Source organism: Cibotium barometz, chromosome 2 (assembly GCF_041138505.1).
Source record: "Cibotium barometz isolate CiBa-2024 chromosome 2, ASM4113850v1, whole genome shotgun sequence".
Lineage (NCBI taxonomy): Eukaryota > Viridiplantae > Streptophyta > Polypodiopsida > Cyatheales > Cibotiaceae > Cibotium > Cibotium barometz.
The window spans coordinates 56179421-56197647 of NC_141047.1; the positions used below are offsets into that span (position 1 = coordinate 56179421).

The 18227-nt window shown below is 45.4% G+C and overlaps 1 protein-coding gene across 5 annotated transcripts in view; it reads left to right on the forward strand.

Annotated features, from left to right (window-relative positions):
• The window catches only part of LOC147641240 (uncharacterized), a 59404-nt gene extending 41457 nt beyond the window's left edge, over positions 1–17947 (forward strand). For 4 of the 5 annotated variants that reach the window (XM_086819463.1, XM_086819473.1, XM_086819454.1 and 1 more), the window contains 4 exons: positions 17053–17160; positions 17256–17310; positions 17409–17488; positions 17577–17947. In XM_086819463.1, coding sequence (XP_086675589.1) covers positions 17053–17160; positions 17256–17310; positions 17409–17453 — 208 coding nt within the window. In that variant the 3' untranslated portion in view covers positions 17454–17488; positions 17577–17947. The remainder of the gene's footprint in view (positions 1–17052; positions 17161–17255; positions 17311–17408; positions 17489–17576) is intronic. The other variant, XM_086819481.1, reaches the window with a different exon arrangement.
• Positions 17948–18227: the final 280 nt, after the last annotated feature.

The window sequence follows — 18227 nt, forward strand, 5'->3', positions numbered from 1 at the left end:
TCACCATGCTAATGTAAATGCAACCGAGCTGTCGGAAATCTATATGTGGCATAGCCGGTTGGGACACATGAGTGTCAAAGGGGAGAAATTGTCTCGTTTGGATTACTTGCCTTCTCTAAAGTTTTCAAGTTTTCAGTTTTGTAAGCATTGTATATATGGTAGGCAACTACAGTGCCCTCACAAGAAAGCTCTTGGACAGCAAGATGCTCAGTTAGAGCTTGTGCATACAGATGTATGTGAGATGCCTCAGCTTTCTTTGGGAGGGGCAAAATACTTTGTGTCTTTTATTGATGATGCCACACGCAAGGTGTGGGTCTATCCTCTTCGTTTGAAGAGTGATACATTCTCAGTGTTTGAGAAGTTTGTTGCTCTTGTTGAGAATCAAACTGGCAGGACAGTGAAGGCTTTGCGTTCCGACAATGGTGGAGAGTATATGTCCAAACAGTTTCATGACTTTTGTGATGCTAAAGGCATCAAGAGGGAGCTCTCTACTCCTTATGATCCTCCACAAAACGGGACAACAGAGAGGATGAACAGGACTATTCAGGAGAAGGTCCGTTCTATGTTGTCACATGCTGCGTTACCTCATGGTTTTTGGGCTGAAGCTGTTATGACAGCCGTTCACCTTATAACAGGTCACCTAACACGAGGCTTGGTGGGAAAGTGCCAGAGGAAGTATGGACAGGGAAGCCTCCGTCCTACAAGCACTTGAGAGTGTTTGGTTGCGTTGCGTACGTGCACATACGCAGGGAAATGCGCACCAAACTTGATCCTAAGTCTCACAAATGCATATTCCTAGGATATGGTGACAGAGGTGAAATGGGGTATAGACTTTGGGATCCCGTGAATAGAAAGATTATACGCAACAATGATGTCATTTTTTATGAAACATGCATGTATAAGGAGCCTGCAAGGCAACAGGAGCCTGGCAGAGTCATCTTTGATGATGATGGACATCATGGACAACAACCAAGGGCTGTAAATCAGCCATTACAGCAGCAAAACAAGCCCTTAAATGGTGCTGAAAATGGTCCAAATGGACAGCCAGAGATGGCAGAAGATATCCCTATGGATATACCACAGTTAGAGGAGATACCGGGCATGATTTTTCAGCCTTATGGCATGGAACAGGAGCCACCAATAGGTGATATGCAGGCTGGACAGCAACCTGCAAATGATGGTCATTGGGTACGGAGGTCCACAAGACCCTCCAGAGCCCCTGACAGGTTTGTTCCAGGGGTTGACTACTTGATGCTTACTGACTGTGGGGAGCCCTCATGTTATAAGGAGGCTTTACAGACGGCAGACAAGGCTCTTTGGGAGCGTGCCATGAAGTCAGAGATGGATTCTCTGCACAAAAATGGAACATGAAAGTTGGTGCATTTGCCTGCAGGCAAGAAGGTTTTGCCATGCAAGTGGGTTTACAGGCTCAAAGTTGCACCTGATGCAAAGCCAAGATACAAAGCTAGGTTAGTGGCTAAGGGCTTCAAGCAGGAATATGGTGTGGACTTTGATGAGATCTTCTCTCCAGTGGTCAAAATGACCACACTGTGTTAGCTTTGGTTGCACATGATGATCTGGACTTGATTCAGATGGATGTGAAGACTGCTTTTCTTCACGGTGATCTCCATGAGGAGATATATATGCAGGAGCCAGAGGGTTATGCAGTGAGTGGAAAGGAGAAGCTTGTATGCAAGCTGAAAAAGAGTCTATGGGCTCAAACAGGCACCAAGGGAATGGTATCATAAATTTGATACATTCATGAAATCCCAGAAATTCAGGAGAAGTGACATAGATCACTGCTTATACACCAAGAAAGCTTTGGATGGCAGTCTATTGATCCTCATCTTGTATGTTGATGATATGTTGATTGCCGGAAAATCTCGTAAAGAGATGGATGCCTTGAAGAAGAGGTTGCATCAATCCTTTGATATGAAGGATTTGGGTGATGCAAATCACATCTTGGGTATGCGGATACTTCGGGACAGAAATCAGCATGTGTTGTATTTGTCTCAGAAGGAATACATTGGCAAAGTTTTGCAGAGGTTCAATATGGACGGGGGGAAGAAGACTAGTACTCCTTTGCCTCCATATGTGAAACTCAGTGCTATGGACAGCCCACAGTCAGATAGTGGCAGGGCTGATATGGCCAAGATTCCGTATGCTTCAGCTTGTGGCAGTCTCATGTATGCCATGGTTGCTACTAGGCCGGACATTGCATTTGCAGTGGGAGTGGTTTCTAGATACATGGCCAACCCTGGCAAGAAGCATTGGGAAGCAGTGAAAGGTGTCATGAGATACCTGAAGGGCACACAGGATATGTGCATTTGCTTTGGCAAACAGGATGCATTAGTGCATGGTTACACGGATTCGGATTATGCCGGTTATCCAGATAACCGGAAGTCTACTACCGGTTATGTATTTACATTCACAGGAGGTGCTGTGTCATGGATATCCAGAATGCAGAAGTGCACAGCCTTATCTACTACAGAGGCCGAGTATATTGCAGCCACAGAGGCTTGCAAGGAGGCATTATGGCTATCTCGGTTAGTGGTTGATTTGGGTTATACAGGGGATATTCCATTGTTGCATTGTGACAGTCAGAGTGCCATCCAGTTGGCAAAGAACCCTGTCTTTCATGCAAAGACGAAGCATGTGGATGTAAAGTATCACTTCATGAGAGAGGTGATAGAGAACAAGCAAATTCAGCTTGTTAAGATTCATACGGATGACAACCCGGCTGATCTGTTGACAAAGAGTTTGCCTCCAGAGCGGTTTGCTCATTGCAGACACTTGATGGGCATTGGATGAGGCCAGTTTCAGCCTTGATATGGCCTTGTATATTATCATGTACATGCTGATTTTTTTCTTTTCCTTCATTTAAGGGCACTTTGCCTCTAAGTGGGAGGTTGTTGGGGTATGCCCACCCTTATAGTGTGTACAAGCCCATAAGTTATAGTACATAGTACACTTAGTACTTTTAATGTACTAAGTGCACTATGTGTACTAGTGCAATATACATGTGTGATAGGGGAGTCACACACACATCTTGATGAGTTGACTTATCCCCACAACTCTCTCTCTGTCATGTGCATCACAGATGCCATGGACATTTCTAGGGCTAGATCCAGAAGAGGCAAGCAGATAAAGACTAGGAACCAGATAGAGTCAGACTATGGAGCATGTGGCCAGTTTGGATGTGGAGAAGAACCAGGGTACAGTCGGCTGTACCAGAAAACAGGTCGGCTGACGTGGCAGCAGCAGGCGCATGAAGTCAAGGACAAGATCATCCAGTCGGCTGCATTTAAGGGCATTTAATGAATCTGTAACTGGCCGACCAGCAGTCGGCCAGTTCATCATTTAATCCAAGGGGCTATAAATAGCCCCTTTGCTCAATGTCTTGGTATTCCACCCACTAGGGGTGTGAGTCAGTAGGAGGGTCCCTAGGGGGCCAGAATTAGGGTTTATCACCTTTTCAAGAGGGCAGCCAAGTGCTGTACAGATTTGTACCTTTTTTGTACATAGTATATACTGAAATTCCAGCACTTCTCACTCTCTCTCTCTACTCTCTCTCTACCTGCGTTTTTGCATCAAGGTGCGTTTTTGCATCAGGAGGTCTTCAAGAGTGTTTAGGGCTGAAAGAAGACTACCCAGAGCTTCCGCGCGTTACATTGGTATCAGAGCATCAGGCTCAGCAAAGCTAAACACTGATTCAGTCCCATATGATGGTGTACAGGTCCAAGGCACAGGAAAGTACACGGATTCAAAGCCCAGATGATGGTGTACAGGTCCAAGGTACAGGAAAGTACACGGGAACACAGATCGGGAAGAACTCCCAGGAGGTGTGTTGGTGGTGTTCCACAGTGCCAGATAGGGATGGCAGTTCCGTGAGCCAGATAGGTTCTAAGGGAACGGTCCCAAGGGAGGTTGATCCTCCAAGGGTGATGTGAGAGTGCCAGACTCAGTTCCAGGAACGAAGACCAAGACGGTGTTCGGAGCCAGGGCAGGAATGGATTGTGGACTAGAGGAAGACCAGATGCATAGATCTTCATCAGAGACAGAGTGGTTTGGAGAACAGAACGGAGTTTCAGAGAAAAAGGTTTGCCAGGGATGGATGATGACAGAGGGACTTCGGAACAGGATTGGGATGATGACAGTCATCCAAGAGCAGGTTGGATTCCCGTCATCAAGTTTAGCAGAGGGGGATGTCATGTGCATCACAGATGCCATGGACATTTCTAGGGCTAGATCCAGAAGAGGCAAGCAGATAAAGACTAGGAACCAGATAGAGTCAGACTATGGAGCATGTGGCCAGTTTGGATGTGGAGAAGAACCAGGGTACAGTCGGCTGTACCAGAAAACAGGTCGGCTGACGTGGCAGCAGCAGGCGCATGAAGTCAAGGACAAGATCATCCAGTCGGCTGCATTTAAGGGCATTTAATGAATCTGTAACTGGCCGACCAGCAGTCGGCCAGTTCATCATTTAATCCAAGGGGCTATAAATAGCCCCTTTGCTCAATGTCTTGGTATTCCACCCACTAGGGGTGTGAGTCAGTAGGAGGGTCCCTAGGGGGCCAGAATTAGGGTTTATCACCTTTTCAAGAGGGCAGCCAAGTGCTGTACAGATTTGTACCTTTTTTGTACATAGTATATACTGAAATTCCAGCACTTCTCACTCTCTCTCTCTACTCTCTCTCTACCTGCGTTTTTGCATCAAGGTGCGTTTTTGCATCAGGAGGTCTTCAAGAGTGTTTAGGGCTGAAAGAAGACTACCCAGAGCTTCCGCGCGTTACACTCTCTCTCTCTCTCTCCCTTGTTTCTCTGTGTATGTCTCCCACATGAACTCTAAACCTATTTCTCTCTCCCATTCACCCTGCACAAGCCTCTTCACAGGTACATCCGCCCTGCACAAGAGTATCATAATCCTCACAGGTACTCCGCCCTGCACAAGATGTAAATGGATCTTTAGGCCCTGTTTCCACGCGAGAAACTGATCCAGAAACCTGTGTTCTCCGCGAGCAAGTGTCCCCAATGCTTGCCCTAAGCACCTGCTATACCAGGAATCCTTGAGACACATCCATGCTCACATATTCCATTGCTGTCCGGCCTGTTTTGTGCAATAACCAGTCCAAAACAGTAACTTTCTGTCGCGAGAAATCCACCTGTAAAGGGTCCTACAGCCCTGTGGAGGTCCCTAGAGCTGTCCTGTACTGTCCAAGTTGACTTTGGACACCTGTAACCAGCCCAAAACTCGCAATAACCAGAAATTGCAAGTCTAAAATTTACCAACCAGCCCTTTAGAAGAGTGTGGGGATCGTTGTCCAAGCTTGTGTGAGTCCGGGAAGCAAGCAACCAGCCCCATAAGCCCACAGTTTTAGGCCCAAACAGGAGTGCACACACGTGTCCACAAGGTGCCCGGGCGTCCCCGGTCCCTTGGACTTCACAAGCCAAAATAACAAGCATTGTCCAGGCAGCAAGACAATGTCACGCAAAGTAAAATAAAGTTATGGCATGCATCATTTATGCATTGTGCACATGTAAACTTGGAGAACCACCTATCATCATTCTTGTACTTGAAAATATTCCGCCTGCCATCATAACACACCATGTGTGCATGGCCGGAATCCACACGGGCACCGCCCGAAAGTCCACAAATGTCCTGCCATGTCCTTGGACTCATATGCATCCACTCATATGATCCATACACATGCCCAGGTATAATACATACATGCATCCGCATGTTTCTAGGCCTGACACGCATCCGCGTGTCCCTAGAATATAGGGGTTTGTGACAGCTCCCCCCATTGACCATGGAGGGTATGAATGATATTTTAGATGCTCCGGATGGACTGTGCTAGCAGGTTGAGGGTGCCTTCGATGGCTTCGTTGCATCGAGCTCCCTAGATGTGTCGCGCAACAATACTACTGCAAATCTCCATCTTTGGCTAGAACCTGAAGTCCAATGACCTGTAGTGGAGTTGGAAGTGGCATTGAAAATACGAAGGTGAGAGACCCGAAGTGCTAGTCCCTCACCCTCCTCCTCGTATGAAATGACGACTACGGCCTCACTGGCCCAAGCAACTGTGCCCCACGGAAAAATGCGGGAGTTGCTCAATTCATGTGAAAATGTGTGAGATCCGCTGCCAAACGTGCTGAGCCTTAGGGCAATCTTGGGACTCTTGGGAATGGCCACATCTCATACATAATGCTGGCCCACTCCCAATGGCCAACCAATTGCCAAGCTCCTATGTGCCAGCTACTACATGAAGAGAGTGATCTTCTGTGGCCGAAAACTATCCCATGGCCTCTTCCAGAAATCTGAGAGAAAATGCAACGAGAGGCCGTGGTCTTGCTATTGGAGTGCCCTCAACCGTTGGCATCTGAATTCTACGTCCTAGCCGCGTAGTGTATGCAAAAAAGAGGGTGCCAGGCGTCTCCTCACTATCTGCTGTGGCTGACATGGATCTGTTGCTGGCCGTTTGGAGTATTTGTTGGCAAACTTGATCATGGTCTTGCTGACTGCTATTTTGTTGGCTGACTAGACATATTCTAGTCATGGGCCTTGCTTGGGGCTGTCGGCCCAGTTGCTACTGGCCAACTGACTTCCCTAGGTATTATTTATAGCATGCCTTGCCCCCGACACTTCATTGTATCATTCTGTTTATATAGCTTCTCTCTCTCTACACTTCTGCATTTTCTATCTCATAGAAGTTGTCTCATTTCCGCTGTCGGATATGAGATGAAAAAAGATGAAAACCAAGGGATGGGACATAAAGAACTCTCACTGTCTCCAAGCTTCAAGCCACCTGGGGCTCTGATACCATGTCAGAATGCACAGCGGAAATGAGACAACTGTTGTGAGAGAGAAAACACAGACGTGTAGAGAGAGAGAGAAGCTCTATAAACTCTACTTTATACACTAGATCCGTGTTGGGGTAAAGGCATTATGCCCACCCTTATAGTGTGTACAAGCCCATGTGTTATAGTACATAGTACACTTAGTACTTTTAATGTACTAAGTGCACTATGTGTACTAGTGCAATATACATGTGTGATAGGGGAGTCACACACTCACACTTGGTGAGTTGACTTATCCCCACAACTCTCTCTCTTTCCCTTCTTCTTCTCTCTGTGTACGTCTCCCACATGAAACTCTAACCCTAATTCTCCCATTCAACTGGTATCAGAGCCACGGTTGTGTCCGTGTGTGTGCGGGTGTGCGGAGTCATCTTCATCGGCGAAGAAGAAGCTCGGCTATGGAGCCTTGAGCTTGGCACGAGCAGAGGAACTTTCTGGTGCTCAGCGAGGAGCACGTGCGCTGCAAGTTTCCTGTGCGAGTGAGCATTTGGAAACAGCGCTGGAATTTGGCCAGCGTGAGCAAGGCACAGGTGCTGCAAAGCGCTGCATAGCAAACATTGAGCCAGCGCACAGCAGGTATCGAACCATCTACAGCATCGCAGCAGTCTCGCAGGCAGGTGGGCAGAAAGAGAAGGTGGCGGCAACATTGAGTCGGCACTGTGTGTTCGTTTTTTCTCTTCGCACGTAGGCGACAAGCGGTGCGAGCGAAGGAGGCTGTCCGTCAACACCTAGTCGACCTGCTGGTTATGGGCCGGTCGAAGGCGTGGTGGTGGTCCGCGTGAGTAGGCGAGGTGGAGCCCGTCGCACTGTACTTTGCTGCCCAGCAGCTGGGCGTAGGCAGCCAGCAGACGTGGGCTACCCAGCCAGCAGCGTGGGCTGCCCAGCTGCTGCCCACGCTGCCCAACCAGGCAGCGCAGAGGGCTGCCCAGCCATCCGTACCTGTAATGCCCGCTTCTCTTACTACTGAAGAGTGGGAAGATATGGATGAGCTGGCAAGATCTACTATCATGTTGTCTGTGTCAGACTCTTTACTTTTCAGCATTCGTAAAGAGAAGACAGCTTGGGGAATGTGGCAGAGATTGCAGGACTTGTATGCCCAGCAAAGTGCCTCAAGCAAAGTATATTGGTTGAAGAAACTCATAGGTCTTCAAATGAAGGAAGGGGCGTCTATGACAGCCCATCTAAATGAGTTTAATGGTGTTGTCAGCCAGGTCATTAATCAAAAGTTGGCAATGGACTATGAGTTCAAAGCCACCTTTCTCTTATGCACTTTGCCAGAGAGTTGGGACACATTTAGGACAGCCACTAGCAATTCGAATGCTATGCTGTCATATGCAGATGTGGAGGGTGCTCTTCTTCAAGAGGAGATGAACAGGAAGAACAACTCTGTTGGAAAGTCCAATGCAATGAATGCACGTGGGAGATCCCAGCAAAGGGGTAAAAGCCAAGAACGGGGAAGGAACAAGTCCCGCTCCAAAAAGAACTTGGAATGCCATTATTGTGGCAAGAAGGGACATATCAAAAAGCAATGCTACAAATGGAAGAATGATCAAAAGGAAAAGGGAAAAGGCAAAGACAAAGACAAAGATGAAGCCAAAGATGTAAAGCCAAAGGGCAAAAGTGGAGTCAAGATTGAAGAAATCAATGTGTCACATGCAGGTGACAGTGAGGATGAGGTCCTATTCACGTCTTCACTCGATGCCCATTCACTTCTTACAGGAGATGGTAATGGTATGCACTCATGGATCATTGATTCAGGTGCCTCCTTTCATGTCACAGGTTGCAGAGACTTGTTTGTCAGGTATACTGCTGGCAATGAAGGAGTAGTTTATTTGGGTGACAACCATGCATGCAAGATTCTTGGCAGAGGTGATGTGAGGCTTGTGTTTTCAGATCGCTCACAGCTTATGCTCCATGATGTCAGGCATGTGCCTGAGATCAAGAAGAACCTACTTTCTACTGGACAGCTTGATGATGCTGATTATGTTACCACATTTGGTCGTGGAAAGTGGAAGATTAGTAAGGGCTCACTGGTTGTTGCCAGAGGCTCTAAGGTGGACACTCTTTACTTCATGCATGCAGGTGTTTGTCACCATGCGAATGTAAATGCAACCGAGCTGCCGGATTTCTCTATGTGGCATAGCCCGTTAGGACACATGAGTGTCAAAGGAATGGAGCAATTGTCTCGTTTGGATTACTTGCCTTCTCTAAAGTTTTCAAGTTTTCAGTTTTGTGAGCATTGTATATATGGCAGGCAACTCCAGTGCCCCCACAAGAAAGCTCTTGGACAGAAAGATGCTCAGTTAGAGCTTGTGCATACAGATGTATGTGAGATGCCTCAGCTTTCTTTGGGAGGGGCAAAATATTTTGTGTCTTTTATTGACGATGCCACACGCAAGGTGTGGGTTTATCCTCTTCGTTTGAAGAGTGATACATTCTCAGTGTTTGAGAAGTTTGTTGCTCATGTTGAGAATCAAACTGGTAAAACACTGAAGGCTTTGCGTTCCGACAATGGTGGAGAGTATATGTCCAAAGAGTTTCAGGACTTTTGTGATGCTAAAGGCATCAAGAGAGAGCTCTCTACTCGTTATGATCCTCCACAAAACGGGACAGCAGAGAGGATGAACAGGACCATTCAGGAGAAGGTCCGTTCTATGTTGTCACATGTTGCGTTACCTCATGGTTTTTGGGCTGAAGCTGTTATGACAGCCGTTCATCTTATAAACAGGTCACCTAACACGAGGCTTGGTGGGAAAGTGCCAGAGGAAGTATGGACAGGGAAGCCTCCGTCCTACAAGCACTTGAGAGTGTTTGGTTGCGTTGCGTACGTGCACATACGCAGGGAAATGCGCACCAAACTTGATCCTAAGTCTCACAAATGCATATTCCTAGGATATGGTGACAGAGGTGAAATGGGGTATAGACTTTGGGATCCCGTGAATAGAAAGATTATACGCAACAATGATGTCATTTTTTATGAAACATGCATGTATAAGGAGCCTGCAAGGCAACAGGAGCCTGGCAGAGTCATCTTTGATGATGATGGACATCATGGACAACAACCAAGGGCTGTAAATCAGCCATTACAGCAGCAAAACAAGCCCTTAAATGGTGCTGAAAATGGTCCAAATGGACAGCCAGAGATGGCAGAAGATATCCCTATGGATATGCCACAGTTAGAGGAGATACCGGGCATGATTTTTCAGCCTTATGGCATGGAACAGGAGCCACCAATAGGTGATATGCAGGCTGGACAGCAACCTGCAAATGATGGTCATTGGGTACGGAGGTCCACAAAACCCTCCAGAGCCCCTGACAGGTTTGTTCCAGGGGTTGACTACTTGATGCTCACTGACTGTGGGGAGCCCTCATGTTACAAGGAGGCTTTACAGAGGGCAGACAAGGCTCTTTGGGAGCGTGCTATGAAGTCAGAGATGGATTCTCTGCACAAAAATGGAACATGGAAGTTGGTGCATTTGCCTGCAGGCAAGAAGGTTTTGCCATGCAAGTGGGTTTACAGGCTCAAAGTTGCACCTGATGCAAAGCCAAGATACAAAGCCAGGTTAGTGGCTAAGGGCTTCAAGCAGGAATATGGTGTGGACTTTAATGAGGTCTTCTCTCCAGTGGTCAAAATGACCACACTTAGAGCTGTGTTAGCTTTGGTTGCACATGATGATCTGGACTTGATTCAGATGGATGTGAAGACTGCTTTTCTTCACGGTGATCTCCATGAGGAGATATATATGCAACAGCCAGAGGGTTATGCAGTGAGTGGAAAGGAGAAGCTTGTATGCAAGCTGAAAAAGAGTCTTTATGGGCTCAAACAAGCACCAAGGGAATGGTATCATAAATTTGATACATTCATGAAATCCCAGAATTTCAGGAGAAGTAACATAGATCACTGCTTATACACCAAGAAAGCTTTGGATGGCAGTCTATTGATCCTCATCTTGTATGTTGATGATATGTTGATTGCCGGAAAATCTCGTAAAGAGATGGATGCCTTGAAGAAGAGGCTGCATCAAACCTTTGATATGAAGGATTTGGGTGATGCAAATCACATCTTGGGTATGCGGATACTTCGGGACAGAAATCAGCATGTGTTGTATTTGTCTCAGAAGGAATACATTGGCAAAGTTTTGCAGAGGCTCAATATGGACGGAGGGAAGAAGACTAGTACTCCTTTGCCTCCATATATGAAACTGCGTGCTATGGATAGCCCACAGTCAGATAGTGGCAGGGCTGATATGGCCAAGATTCCGTATGCTTCAGCTTGTGGTAGTCTCATGTATGCCATGGTTGCTACTAGGCCGGACATTGCATTTGCAGTGGGAGTGGTTTCTAGATACATGGCCAACCCTGGCAAGAAGCATTGGGAAGCAGTGAAAGGTGTCATGAGATACCTGAAGGGCACACAGGATATGTGCATATGCTTTGGCAAACAGGATGCATTAGTGCATGGTTACACGGATTCGGATTATGCCAGTCATCCAGATAACCGGAAGTCTACTACCGGTTATGTGTTTACATTCACAGGAGGTGCTGTGTCATGGATATCCAGGATGCAGAAGTGCACAGCCTTATCTACTACAGAGGCCGAGTATATTGCAGCCACAGAGGCTTGCAAGGAGGCATTATGGCTATCTCGGTTAGTGGTTGATTTGGGTTATACAGGGGATATTCCATTGTTGCATTGTGACAGTCAGAGTTCCATCCAGTTTGCAAAGAACCCTGTCTTTCATGCAAAGACGAAGCATGTGGATGTGAAGTATCACTTCATCAGAGACGTGATAGAGAACAAGCAAATTCAGCTTGTTAAGATTCATACGGATGACAACCCGGCTGATCTGTTGACAAAGAGTTTGCCTCCAGAGCGGTTTGCTCATTGCACACACTTGATGGGCATTGGATGAGGCCAGTTTCAGCCTTGATATGGCCTTGTATATTATCATGTACATGCTGATTTTTCTTTTCCTTCATTTAAGGGCACTTTGCCTCTAAGTGGGAGGTTGTTGGGGTAAAGGCATTATGCCCACCCTTATAGTGTGTACAAGCCCATAAGTTATAGTACATAGTACACTTAGTACTTTTAATGTACTAAGTGCACTATGTGTACTAGTGCAATATACATGTGTGATAGGGGAGTCACACATGTGTGATAGGGGAGTCACACACTCACACTTGGTGAGTTGACTTATCCCCACAACTCTCTCTCTCTCCCTTCTTCTTCTCTCTGTGTATGTCTCCCACATGAAACTCTAACCCTAATTCTCCTATTCAATCCGGTACAGAATGATACAATGAAGTGTGGGGGGCAAGGCATGGTATAAATACTACCTGGGGAAGCCAGTCGGCCAATAGAAACTGGGTCAACAGTCCCCACTAGGGCCCACGACTGGAATATGTCCAATCGACTAGACCATGATCAAGTCGGCCAACAAATACTCCAGTTGGCCAACAGAAGATTGACCCCCCACGACCAACAAAACTTGGAAAAATATGGAACATGAGGAAAAATGGAGAAATACCTACACGCGTGGGCACACCCACAACAGAGGCCCTATCACCATTTGGCCACCCATGCTTTCTTATCATGTATGTACATTGGATTGGGCAGTTGTTTATGACGGGAATTGATGCCACTCATGTGATACTGTAGACTTGGGTTTCCGTTGGGACTTGTGCCTCCGTGTATATGCCCAGAAATGCTTGGTGGATTGGTGTTCCATTGGGTTTGGTACCTCATGTACTTGCCTGGAGCACGTCTATTTTGGTATAGTCTCATGAACGGGGATAATCATTCATCAACATTGATGGGGTGACCCCGGACAACCAGCTGATCACTACAACTTTGAATTCATTGCCTCCATCTTATCTTGGTTTCCACACCTCCCTTAATCTATCTCACATTTGAGAAGTTGGTGGGTCTGCTATTGCAGGAAGAAAAAACTAGGATAAGCATGTGAGGTATGTGTGGTGGTGATCAGGCATTTGGCAAGGGCAAGGGTAAGGCATCTTCACAGGATGGTTATTAGCCAAAAGCTGATTCTGGATAGGCCATCCAATCATCTAGGAAGTCAAATGCGGATAAGCATGATGTTGGGAAAGCCAAGAAAAAGGGAAAATGTCATTACTGTAGGAAACCGTCAAACCTAGCCATTACATTTGGAGTGCAAGAAAAGGCTTGCAAATGGAAGAAGAAAGATTCTGGCATGTCAATAGCTGACGCTTAAGCTCCAAACGCCAAGAATGAAGACCTATCTTCAACCTTTGTGCAGGATGATTGAGCTTGTTTGATCACATGCAGTTATGATTCTTCCAAAGAGGACACTTGTTTTACAGACCTGCACCCGAAGGTTGAAGTGTTTCATATGCCAACAGCTCTTTGTACCTTGTGAAGGGTGTTGGAAAGATAGTGCTCATTGCTGCAAATGGTGGGACTATCACTTTGTGAGATGTTTTATATGTACCTGGCATTAGAAAAATTTCCTTCGTGTCTGCCCCATTGCTAGAGCTGGTCTAGTGGTAGAGTTCATTGATGGTAAGTGCATAGCATGATTGTAATGATGGTGATATCATTGTGGCTTCGGGTACACTATGCCATGGGTTGTATAGATTGGATAAGTACGACAAAGTCGTTCATGATGCATATGCAGTGAGTCCAAGGAATAGCATGAATTACTATTACTGAGTCTGCGTTTAAGTACGCAAATGATTGGTAAATAGCTTGAATGGAAGTTATTGATCCGTAATTCTTTCCTGTAGAGACCACAATGGTTGATGCAGAGGTTTGGCACGCACGTTTTGGGCATGTCAATTTTGGCAATTTAATGTTTTTCGTAGAGGCATCAGATGGTTTCAGACATGCCACATTTAGAGACACCTGTCAAACATTTTTGTGAGGGTGGGTGTATATTGGGTAAAATGCATCGGAAACCATTCCCAAAGGATGGTTCAGTTAGGGTTGTCCGGGGATTACAACTCATACATTCTGGTGTTTGTGGTCCCATGAGGACACCATCTTTGGGAGAAGAGAATTACTTTGGCACATTCATTGATGACTTTTCTAGATGTGCTTGGGTTTATCCGCTAAAGGCAAAAGGCAAAGTTAGATGTGTTCATATGCTTTCAACACTTTCTGTCTATGGTTGAGAATGGGACAAATCTGAATATTCAAACCCTACATACAGAGTGTGAATACAAGTCACATTCTTTCAATGCTTATTTGTTGGAAAGAGGCATAAAGCATCAACGCACGTGCCATACACACCTCAACAAAATGGTGTGGCTGAGAGGAAGGACAAGTCTCTTATGGAGATGGCACAATGCATGGTTAAGGCACAAAAATGGCCACACAGGCTAGGTTCTGGATGGAAGCTATTGCTTGGTCTACATATGTGCTTAACAAATGTCCAACCAAGGCATTGAAGACAATCACGCCTTATGAAGCTTGGTTTGAAAGGAAGCCCAAAGCTGATCATATGAGGGTGTTTTGTCACGTGCACAGCCATCACGTGTACCAGTGACATGGCATTTCTTAGCATCCATAAGCATTAAGTAGGACATTTAAGCATTAATCCAAGTATAATCCAGACATTAATCACAGCGTAAGCATGGGGCTGTGTCAGCACCATCATCAGCACAAGTCTTCATGAGCATTTAGGGCATTTAAATACATCAGTTTGTGGACTGTTGTGACCAGCCGATGGCTGTAGCAGCAGCCGACAGCATTTAATAGAGCATTTCTGGCAGTCGTGAGCATTTACATCTGGCCGACAGCAGTCTATCTGCCCGACCAGCATCAGATCAGCATATAAAAGGCATTGCATCAATTCAGTTCATATCATCTGGATCTTCTCAGCGTTTTCCTTCCTAGGAGACAAGGGGATACAGTTCAGCATAGAGTCAGCATCATATCTCATCTTCTCTTCAGCGTTTCCTATCGAGGGAGAAAGGGTGACAGTAGATCAGCAGTATAGTGAGCATATCCAACATATAGTTCATCTTCCTACCTCCTACATTGGGGGAAGCCAGCATCCAAGGGTGGACCTTAGCAGTGGAGCAAGGAACAATCATTCTCCATCAGCGTTCAGCATATCTCTCTCATTCTGAGAAGGATATTCAGCATAGATCTATTCATAGATCACATTTGTAACCATTGCATATAATATAGCTACATTGCATTGCATTGACAACTTTGTCTTATCTCTTAAGCATCATTAAGTGAAGTTTTAGTTAGCCTAAGGTTGTGATTACTACGATCAATCCCTCACATGTCTTATTGGTAACCACCCTTAGGGTCTTAGGGTTTTCCCCTTAGGCATGCATCAGTAACCCATCCATCTGCATTCTTGCACATCATATAGGGTTGCACAAGGCTTGCATCAGCATAGTAGTCATCCTAGCAGTCAGTTTCGCATCTTGCATCTGCAAGGCATACAGGTTTTGCCCATGAGTTCTCTGGGGAAGAATGACATCCATCATCAAAGGAGTAAATGGAGTTTTGGGCTTCAACTGGCAACAACAGGGAGTTCTCTTCCACATAAGAAGATGGAAGTTTCCTCCAACATCGCCTCAGGAGGTTCAGAGGTTCACGAACGACGGAGATGGCGTGTGAAAGGATTCCATAGACAGGTCAGGGGTGACTTAGGTATTTCCAAGCAGTTTTCGTAGCATTTGCCATTCAATTCCCGCAGTGAAGAAGTCTTTGGCTCAAAGGATTCAACTCCTGCATTATTCGACCTCAATCCCGACAGAAGAAGAAGTGGGGTAGTGGTTTCAGTAGAGGAGGATTAGCAAAGGAGTCGAAAGGTTGCCAGGTGTACCTACTACCACCCAACAACAGTTTAGCAGAGGGGAATGTCACGTGCACACGGATGGGTGTGCACGTGACATTGCATATCTTAGCATCCATAAGCATTAAGCAGGACATTTAAGCATTAATCCAAGTATAATCCAGGCATTAATCAAAGCATAAGCATGGGGCTGTGTTAGCACCATTGTCAGCACATAAGTCTTCATGAGCATTTAAATACATCAGTTTGTGGACTGTTGTGACCAGCCGACAGCATTTAATAGAGCATTTCTGGCAGTCGTGAGCATTTACATCTGGCCGACAGCAGCCTATCTGCCCAACCAGCATCAGATCAGCATATAAAAGGCATCGCATCAATTCAGTTCATATCATCTGGATCTTCTCAGCGTTTTCCTTCCTAGGAGACAAGGGGATATAATTCAGCATAGAGTCAGCATCATATCTCATCTTCTCTTCAGCGTTTCCTATCCAGGGAGCAAGGGAGACAGTAGATCAGCAATATAGTCAGCATATCCAGCATATAGTTCATCTTCCTACCTCCTACATAGAGGGAAGCCAGCATCCAAGGGTCCACAACAGTGGAGCAAGGAACAATCATTCTCCATCAGCATTCACAATATCTCTCTCATTCTGAGAAGGATATTCAGCATAGATCTATTCATAGATCACATTTGTAACCATTGCATATAATATAGCTGCATTGCATTGCATTGACAACTTTGGGCTAACTAAAACTTCACTTAATGATGCTTAAGAGATAAGACAAAGTTGTCAATGCAATGCAATGTGATTTGCGTGAAGAAGTATGTCTCACAACCCATTGGTTTTGTGCAACTTGGTCAGGAACATAAAGTATGCAGGTTAGGGAAGGCATTATATGGTCTTAAGCAAGCTCCTAGAGCTTGGTATGAGAAAATCCATGCATACTTGATTGGTCAGGGTTTCTAGAATATCCTAACTGAGAACACCCTCTATGTTCAGAAGGATGGAGAGGATTTGATTCTGCTCATCCTTTATGTGGATGTCATGCTACTCATGAGACCTAATGATGCCAGTATTTCAGCATTCAAAATTACATTCGTCATTTGAGATGATAGATCTAGGTCTGCTCACACGTCCCATGCCATGTGGATTGCAATTTCCAAATACAGATTTAATCCCACTCGCTCCTCAGACTGGAGAAAGGGAGAGCTGAGTGAGTCTTCAGATTTGCGGAGCTCATAGGGAGACCCTTGAGGAGAGGATCTGCCGATTATGCCACGCAAAGATTGAGACAGAGGACTGTCGATTCCATGAGGGACTTGGCCCACTATTCTTTTGCAATTATCGCAAATCAAGCACTGTTCTTTTTGAAGAAATGCATGCATCATTTTTTGCAGGCCTGATACGAGCAGAATATTTGTGAACATAGGATTGGGATTCCATGTGGAGTTCACATGGCCGGAGGCTTTGCATTTCATATCGGTGAAAGAAGAATTGTTAGCCAGGTATGTATGGATGGCATTTTTGTCCTGTGGGATGATTGGTTTTCTACTTCAATTAATTGTTAATGTCATACTGATTTGTTTGCTATGCTGTTCAGACAAGTTGAGAAGCACACCCACCAGATAGCCAATATTAAAGCCCAGATAAAGCTGGTTGGAACTGCTCTTGGAATTTCATTATTGAGTTTATGCATGTTGGGAGTGCAGAGACTTTTAAGACCTTTGTCCTCAATCTGGTACTGTTTTCTCAGGTCGGCGAGGGGATCAAAGAGCTGATGAATCTATCTCAAGGGTAGTTTGGGAATTGGAGCGGTTAAACTGTTCTAGCTTGGTAAGTATAAATGATTTGTTGAGAGGATTAGCTAGAATGTCTGGACAAACCCTCCAGGTTAATTGTGGGAAATTGTTTGTTTCTATAGGTAATCGGTAATCTTGAGATGCAGTCCAGCAGCCTCGGCTGCCAACTTCTCTAAATACATCTTGAAATATAGTTTGGTCACAGCAACAAGGTCGCTACCAGAAATTGTACTGATGACTGTACTACATTGAACACCATAGCATGTTACTTCAGGCGTTTTGATCAATTTTGCAGCCAAGCAAAAGCTGCCAAGTTTCAGGTTCCTTGTTTTTCTTGGTGAGGTCTAGGTTCCTCCATGCACATATTATTACTGATGCCCTCTTTTAAAAGGTTTCATTTGTTGAATTCAAGACATGGACACAATGCTTTGGCAAAAATGTTTGCTGGTACATATTAGGACCCAATTTCAAACAAGTTAAAAAGGGTTCTCGATAGGCATGCCTTCAGTTTTTTTTTTTTGATATGGTATTGCCTCATGAAATATGAAAGGAGAAAGAAAGAAATTTGATGTCTATGAAATACTTAGGGTCTATGAGACCAAGAAAGTGTTACAAAAAAAATCCATGAAGTGACTAGGTCCTATGTAAAAGGATCACGTGAAGAGAGGGTCTATGAGACCAAGAAAGTGTTACGAAAAAAATCCATGAAGTGACAAGGTCGTGGAAAAAGAAACAAACTAGCTACCTATGTAAAGGATCACGTGAAGACGGAT